This window comes from Clinocottus analis, unplaced genomic scaffold (assembly GCF_023055335.1).
Source record: "Clinocottus analis isolate CAN_PGR_092001 unplaced genomic scaffold, fCliAna1.0.p SCAF_37, whole genome shotgun sequence".
NCBI lineage: Eukaryota > Metazoa > Chordata > Actinopteri > Perciformes > Cottidae > Clinocottus > Clinocottus analis.
Window position 1 is genome coordinate 409716 of NW_027176120.1, and position 8589 is coordinate 418304.

The window sequence follows — 8589 nt, forward strand, 5'->3', positions numbered from 1 at the left end:
GGCCGCGTGACATGATACAGACACGGCGTAACTCGGCTGCTCTCAGACGCCCGTTTCTCACAGAAAGAGGCACTGACTAATGTTTTTTTTTTTTTTTTTTTCCACGAGTGCTTTATTCAAGTAGCCCCGAGGACGTGCGCGTGAAGCCCATCCCACTCCGTTCCCAAAAAAAAAAAAAAAAAAAAAAATCCACTGCGCCTGCTGGAACCGCTGGGTTCCGCCGGCTCCCCTCAGACTGCCCCCCCTGTGAGCTCCAGGTGTGCGGCCGTCCCCTCGGTTAGGCACCGCGGCAGACACAAAGGGAACAAGCGGCTGCACTTTGTTTCTTCTTTTCCGAGGTGACCGCCGTCCTTCTCCCCCCTGCCTCACTCCTAACTGGCCAGCCGCGAACATCGCTCCCTGCCCGGAGACCGGTGCTGTGTGCTTTTCACCGGGAGCCTTCAACGTGTGCTATCGAGCGGGCTTTTCTAATCACATTGACAGCGCGAGGGAGGCGCGCGAGCGAGCGAGCTGTTCTCTTAAACGGCCGCCGGACAGTTGACGCGACGCAGCGATGAACGTCGGGCTCCCGTGATACGAGATCGCTTCCCCGGAGCCGCCGCCGCAGCAGCCGCAGCAGCAGCCGCCTGTCTGTCGCTTCTATGCAGAGCCTTTGCAGGGTCAAGATGCAGTTCCGGACTGTGCTGGACGTGAAAGTCGTGGACGTGGAGAAGAGGCGCAATCCGTCCAAACACTACGTGAGTTGTGTCATCTTCATCCGTGTCCCCCGCTCTGACCGTGTCTGTCCCGTTCACGCGGCTCTCTGTGGCCTTGCGCCCCAGCCTCAGTGCCTCGCGCGCGGCTGCGTGGAGTCCACTACATGGGGCTAGCAGCTATGTGCGGAACCGCCGCTAAGCTAAGCTCCTGCTCAGCGGGGTGCCTGTTTATACACTCGAGTTACTCGCTGACACACAGGTGACGTGCCCGAGTGGGTAGCTACTGTCACACAGGCAACCTGGAGGCTCCACATGCCGACATCATGACCTGGTCATGAATGTTGGTGATGCATCTTCAACCATCTTCAGACAGACCTGTGATGGTGGCGGGCAGGGGGGCATAAGGGAAAAGTATCTCACCTGTATTATTCATGGAGTTGTTAGATGGCAGCAACATTTACACAGAACTGCCTCACGGGGGTTCTTTAAATCTCAGTGGAACATTTAATTTCTTCTTTAATAGAAGTAGAAAATGTGTGTTCTTACACATCACAGGTTCAGATAACGACGAGTAAATCCACATATGTGTATTTATGTATATCCTCATTGGTTCATATGATCAGCGCTCCCAGTCCATGCTGGACAACATGTCTGTAATGGTGTTTCCTCACATGGACAAGCTGCTCTTTGTAATTTAGTATTTTCACAAAGGTCTAAATATCAAGAGGGAGCATGTGAGCATGAAGTGACCATGTCCTGAAAGGCTTTTGTCACAATAACCCAGAGTGGTTCTGGAGCTCTTTGATCCCATCACATGCTCTTCATCAGCAGATGGAGTTAGACACATTCAAAAAGTTGTTGTATTTTCTCCCACATTTTTACGGCTCGTTGTCCGCGTTGGCTTTCAATTTTTTTTTTGCAAGTTTGTTCTTGACCCTTGGAAGCAGCAGTTGTCACACATTTAGTTTTGACAAGTGTCAAACTACATCTGATAACTTTTTTAAAAAGTTTTTTATATGTACTTTGTTCTAGTTTAAAGCTTGTGTCATCAACATTTTTTTTGTTCTTTTTACACGAATGTAGGCCACCTGATATTCTCCACATTTCCCTCTGACAGGCTTCAGTGGTTATAATTATTACCTTCCTGATCCCTCCCTCCTGTGGCCGTCTTCATCAATACTACACTTGTTACGGGTGTGAGTCCAGTGTTGGGCTTCAGATCCTATTTTGAGCTCATAAACAAGTCATGATAAATGACTTGCTCGTACGCAATTACAGTCCTGCAGACCCCTCGGGCCGAAAGTTATGTGGACACAATTAGGCCACTTATTCTCCTCCGTGGCGAGGGGAGGGGGGCACACAGAGGATGCTGCATGAACACAGTTCACACGGGGTCCCCAGTGAAAGTGACACCTGAAATTTGTGACACTGTTGAAACACCACTCGAGACCCCCCCTCCACTTCTTCCATTCTGGGTGTTGTGCATGTAATCTGTCGCCTTCAAGTACCCATCAAAAACAGAGCACGTAGCAGACTCCACATGGCAGCTTAATTACAGTTCGCCTGGAGCTGTTGAAACACCCCCCCTCACCCCCCCACAGGTTTGCTGTGTGACAGTCACGTTGTGTTTATTTGATTTCACGCTAGCTTCTCTATGGCTCCCGTGTAGGAAATAAGTAGGGCCTTGGATATAGACGTCCACGTGGCTTCCTGATTAGGTCACGGTGTCAACGAGTGCCTCAAGGCCCTTGAGTTCACGTCGGGTCCTGGACAGATCGGCACGCTCACGTGTGAAAAGAGAGATTAGCTCTAGTCCCTGTGTGCACTCAACCTTGTAGAGGACCTGTTGTAAGGTGTTGAAGGGTGACCTCTTGTCCCACGCATTTGTGTCTAACGGGGGACCACACTTTCTGAAAGTGGTCAAGTGTTGAGGTGAGCGCTGACAGCCGCCGATCACTGGCTGCAATGTACTCATGTCGAGCATGGAAACACCGGCATGATGTCCACTATCCTACCAATTGTCCTGTTCTGGAATCTTGTCAGGTGAAGAGTCACCACGGCGTACCTGCAATGTAAAAACAAAGGTATTGGGTCAGTGCAGCAAGCTGCTTCCCCCAGCCTCCAGTCTTATGATGGTTAGCAGGAGAACCGAAGCTAAACTAACTGCTTCATGCCTCTTGCTCCATCCTGTAAAGAGCTACTACTGAACTCAGAGACTTTCTGAGGCCTCCAGCTCTACATGGGGACTGTGAGCCCGGGGCTAGCGGTTAACAGCTAGCAGCTAGGGAAAACAACAACAACATTTACACGCACTAACATATCAAGCACTCACATGCATTAACATGCAATAACATAACATGCATTAACATGCACTAACATACATTAACATTTACTAACATAGCATGCATTAACATGCACTAACATAACATGCATTAACATACATTAACATGCAATAACAAGTACTAACATGCATTTACATGCACTAAAAGGTATGCACTAACACAACATGCATGAACACTAACACTAACGCAACATGCATGAACATGGCCGGCCGCTATGTGTCTGATAACAACACACAGAGACTTCATTCTCTGCTCAGGTAGACGTTACTCCTCCAGATCCATACATAGTATTAATGCTCTGAAAGTCGTAGGAGATATACAGCCTGTAACACATGAAGAATGTGTCAATGTTCCCACTCTCTATTCCTGAAAACACACACACACACACACACACACACACACACACACAGGAAACTAATAACTGTGCTTCTCATGTTAATCTGAGTATCTTCCGTGCTGATAGACAATGTGTGAATGGCTTTCTGTTGACGCCATCTCCAGTGCTCTGTATAAATGCAACCTGGACTCCTAATGCACAGCAAGCGCTTCCACAGGCGGTCCAGTAATCAGTCCGTGTGTATAGATAGGCTTGTGCAGTGCTATGCAGGCCGCGGACAGGGAAAGTGTAACAAGAGCTGAGCTGAGCTGTACTTTGTTTTGGGCTCCTCGGTCTCAGCGGGTCAGTCCCTGGCCTAGTTTCCCTGGCTACTCTGTCTCTGGAGCCAACGCTAGCCACTGTGGGAAGAAAGAGAGAGGGAGGGAGGGGGAAACGAGAGAAGATGCAGTCTGTGGCATCCGTTGGATGTAGTGTTTGTGAAACCAGCTGGCTGTGCTTATTTTGGGAGAGGAGGGGCTTTTTGTTACAGGGGAGTGTTCTTCAGGCCGCAGGGGAATGCCGGCCACGCACACACCCTCCATCCTGCGATCCGGTACATGTTGGTAAAGGGGGCGGCCATGTTTACCGTACGCTCCTGTTTCCCCCATACAAGTCCCAGTGCCGCAACATTTCATTTTTTCCAGCAGCGTGGAGGACGCCGTTGTTATTGGGCGCCGTAAAACATGCCTTCAGAGAGCCGTTCCCCACTCAAATATGTATTTGGCCCCGTCACACAAAGTTGTTCATGAGACCGACGAGCCGGGAGGGCTGGAGGGCTGCAAGCATCCGCCAGTCAGGTCCATGCTCTCCACGCTCCGTCTGCAGAGCCGCGACTCTGACCCTGATACAGACTCTGACCCTGATGTAGACTCTGATCCTGATGTAGACTCTGAACCTGATGCAGACTCTGAACCTGATGTAGACTCTGATCCTGATGTAGACTCTGAACCTGATGCAGACTCTGACCCTGATGCAGACTCTGACCCAGATGTAGACTCTGAACCTGATGTAGACTCTGAACCTGATGCAGACTCTGACCCTGATGCAGACTCTGAACCTGATGTAGACTCTGACCCTGATGTAGACTCTGACCCTGATGCAGACTCTGAACCTGATGTAGACTCTGAACCTGATGTAGACTCTGACCCTGATACAGACTCTGACCCTGATACAGACTCTGACCCTGATACAGACTCTGACCCTGATGCAGACTCTGACCCTGATGCAGACTCTGAACCTGATGTAGACTCTGACCCAGATGTAGACTCTGAACCTGATGCAGACTCTGACCCTGATGCAGACTCTGACCCTGATGCAGACTCTGAACCTGATACAGACTCTGACCCTGATGTAGACTCTGACCCAGATGTGGACTCTGTTCCTGATGTAGACTATGTTCCTGATGTAGACTCTGACTCTGGTCTGGACTCTGACCCTCATGTGGACTTGACTGTGTACCCGCGTTGCAAGCCGGGGGGAGTTTTTTATGGGTTTTGTAGCAGACGTTGTTTGTGATTGTGGAACATTTTATTAGTCTCCTGCAGAGGTCTGAAAGCGTGACGGAAGCTATATTCCGATAGCAAGACATGGCGTGATGCTCCATTGCGGCCTCCAGACTCTCTTCCTTCACAGCTTGATTTATGATTTCAGGGATGCTCTGCAGAGAGACTGAGCATGTGCGGGGGCAATCGGCTCTGGTTTAGTTTTTAGTTTTTTAACGGGGAGTCTGAGCTGTCTTCAGGAGATTACCACACAGTCAGGAGATTGGCTGAACCCGTTGTTGGACTCAGACTGGCCGGATTAGCGCGATAAGATATTCTCTCCCTCTCTCCCTCTCTACTAAAGCACCCATTTATTAGAAACATCTGATCCGGTTAATAATATCTCCACCGGAAAGTACTGCAAGAGGTAAACCATCGTATGACATCTGCAGTAATACTTTGATTAAAAGGGGTCCTGCATGGCCGAGTATTGCTCAGACACTCTACGTGGTGACATCACCATGACATCACCATGACATCATGGAGTCCTAACAGCATGAAAGGAGGCAGCGTTGGATCTATGTGACAGTGGTATCAGTGCCTCTCTGCACAGGTTCTCGTGTGATGCAGGGCCGGCCTCCTCTTCGCTCACGAGCCCTCTCGTCGAGCTCCATATCTTGTTGTTTCTGCTGATTGACTCATTTCTTAAACTATTGAGCTCACTTCTGCCAACATGAGCTTTAAAGTGCTGCTTCTGTCTGAGTCTTTGTGGAGGATCTGAGGGTGAAGTCGCTCCATGTGGAAAGACTTAACTCCTGTGCAGAGAGCGTGTGCACTTTCAAGCTCTGCAAGTATGATGTGTGTCTGTTTTATAGCTAACTTTAAATATAGTGGTTTAGGCGGGGTTCACTGCATTTAGTGGCCAGCTCCACGTTCTCCGCCCCTCAAAGCTCTGCACTTTCTTGCCTTCGGCACTTCCAAACCGGGAGGACTGGGTCCTGGCTTTTCCTCCGAAACTGTAAGTTATTTGCTCCGTTCGTATCTCTGAATGCTGTTGTGCTATTAGTGAAACGGAAAACAACAACAAAAGGGGAGCTGTAAACTCTGCATGAATATTCACAGGCTCGTTCAGAAGAACATGATGAAATAATCAGACGTCCAATTTGTTCGTCGCGAACAATTCATGTTTGTCTCTTTACTTCTGAGCGTGAAACTAACTTTTGTTTTCAAGTCCCGCTTCCTCCGTGGGATAAAGGTCTTTTCTTGCTATCTGGGACACTCGAGGCCCCCAAGCCTTCTCAGACGCGTTTAGCTTCCCCCTCCTCTGTGTTCTCCCTATTTATGAATCTTTTGTTGTTTTTTCAAGACTGCTTTTGAAAAGAAAGTCGACATGTCAGAAGATACAAACGGAGTTTCGGCACTTGACTGAAAGCTCGACTGGTCTGCGATCAGACGGCCGACTGACGGAGTCTCGAGTCTCTTGACTGACGGGTCGTAACAGCTCCAGACGTCTGATCCGACCGGTGACTCGTCCTCAGTGAATTCTTCTCCTCGTGTTGGCGATGAGCGACGCCGCTGGGCAGCGACGGCCTGCAGCGATCACGAGGTCCTGCTGGGCCTCGCTCTGGATCCTGAGTTTCTGATCACTTGTCGGCCTGTTGGTGCTGCTGTTGTTTTCCTGCATCAGCATTTATTTCTTTCAGTTCCTTTCATCATGTGGAGTTGTATAATTGGCAGATTATTTCGATTAGTTTGAATACGTCAGCGTTCTTCCATCTGTAGTGCAGAGTGGACACATCACAAACGACAGCTGTAATGTAAATATAAAGTCTGTCTTCACTGTGTTCATCAAGAAGCACTTAAAGACACCAGAGCTGTGTGCGACGACATCGTGGTGCGTTAAACACCATTCATCACTTGTTTTCTACTAATGGACGCTGTTCCCAGTCAGCTCAGCCGATACTGGATGGAGGCAGCGCCTCGCTCTCGGCTGGATGAGTCAGCGTGTGGGCTGCATGGACGTGTCGTACCAGAAAGAAGTCATGAGATTAGATCAGAGATGTTCTCCTCTCCACGTCTGTCGCTGCACGGCGAGCGGCAGCAGCCCAGACCGCGACGTCACTGAGGGGGGGGGGGGGGTGAATCCAGTCTATTTTGGGGCCGGCGGGTGGCTTTAGGTTTAAGCTTGATATTTTCAGACCGTGGCTGGTTGTTGGTTGTGTTTTCCACTGCAGCTGCCATCACATAGCCATCTGCTTCTGGGGGTTTGGGATCTTGACTCCGAGCCCGCATCTTCCAGCCCGGATCGCGTCGTGGACCTCAGCTGAAGCCGGGTTGCCTCGAGGCGTGAAGGGAGGAGTCTGGAGAGTCCACTGGGGCCCAATCTCCTGTGAGGGTTCAGTTCTGCACCCTGTCACGTGTTGGAGGACATGTTGAGCCCTTTATGAACCTCTTTCTGTACGCCAGCAGTTCTGCAGACCGTGCCCGAGGGAATTACCCACAATTCCTGCAATTCAAGCGTTGACACGTTAAACACGGGGTTCGCAGCGGAAGCATGGAGCTGTAAACAGAAAAATGTAAACACAAACGACTGTACATGAATATTTCATTCACTCAGAAACATGAAGGATGAAGATGAATTCAGAGGATATGTATTGATGTATTCATCAAACATTTCATTTAACATTGAAGCTGTTTTGATAAAAAGATGAACAGTAAACAGATTATTTAAAAATGACCTCTGGTCTCGTGAGGAGCGAGCCTGGATGACGTTCAAATCAGTAGAAAGTAGAACATGAATACACACTATTGGACACTGTTACTAGTGTGGACTGGTGTTCACCACCTCGCTAGCAGCGCTGTGAGCTACATGCTAATGTCAGCATGCGATCAATGACAATGTTGGGAATCATCGTCAGTTCAGCATGTTAGCTCGTTAGCGCTTCATTCAGGCTGCGGTTGGCAGATCTGGGGATTTGGTTGTAAAGAAATGAAGAGTTGGACCTTATGGTGGCGCTAAATGTTAGTTAAAGGCCCACCAAAGATATTACAATCGGCCCCGAAGGGGACATCAGTGTCTGCACCAAATGTCATTACAATCCATCCTGACATTTCACTCCCAAACACAACCTCATTGGTGAGGAATCACTTTAAACAGCTGGTGGCGTCCGATAATAACTCAGAGGGCCATTAGGATTCATCCTCCGGGAACATGGATGTCTGCACCAAATTGGACGGCAATCCATCCAATAGTTGTTGAGATATGTCACTCAAAGTCATTACTGCATGGTGGCTCTAGAGGGAACAGCCAGAGGATCGCCTCTGGGGACCAGGAACGAGATTCCTGAATCACATGACGGATCGCTGTGTTCCACACCGCGACTGTGGATCAAATCTGAATATCAACCAGCATAGCTTCCTTTTTCTTTTCAATACAAAAACATGAGGAGAACACAGCCGCTCCATTCCTCTGAGGTGTGTCGTTTACAGAAGCTCCAATCTGACAGGATTAAGGTATGCGAGGTCAACGCTGGCCCAGAATGAAGCTGGGCACGAGGCCTCAGCCACAGTTATCTCTCTGTGTGCCCTTCCCTCTCATCTCTGTAAGCGGGGCTCTGTTAATGAGCTCTAAAAACAGCTCTCTGCTATGCTCACAAGTCCTTGTTACAAAGACACTGGGAAACATTGCTGACGGT

The 8589-nt window shown here is 49.2% G+C and overlaps 1 protein-coding gene across 7 annotated transcripts in view; it reads left to right on the top strand.

Annotated features, from left to right (window-relative positions):
• Positions 1 to 218: 218 nt before the first annotated feature.
• The window catches only part of sh3pxd2aa (SH3 and PX domains 2Aa), a 71042-nt gene continuing 62671 nt past the window's right edge, over positions 219 to 8589 (top strand). For 4 of the 7 annotated variants that reach the window (XM_068596455.1, XM_068596460.1, XM_068596462.1 and 1 more), the window contains exon 1: positions 219 to 737. In XM_068596455.1, coding sequence (XP_068452556.1) covers positions 642 to 737 — 96 coding nt within the window. In that variant the 5' untranslated portion in view covers positions 219 to 641. The remainder of the gene's footprint in view (positions 738 to 8589) is intronic. The other 3 variants (XM_068596456.1, XM_068596458.1, XM_068596459.1) reach the window with 1 other exon arrangement.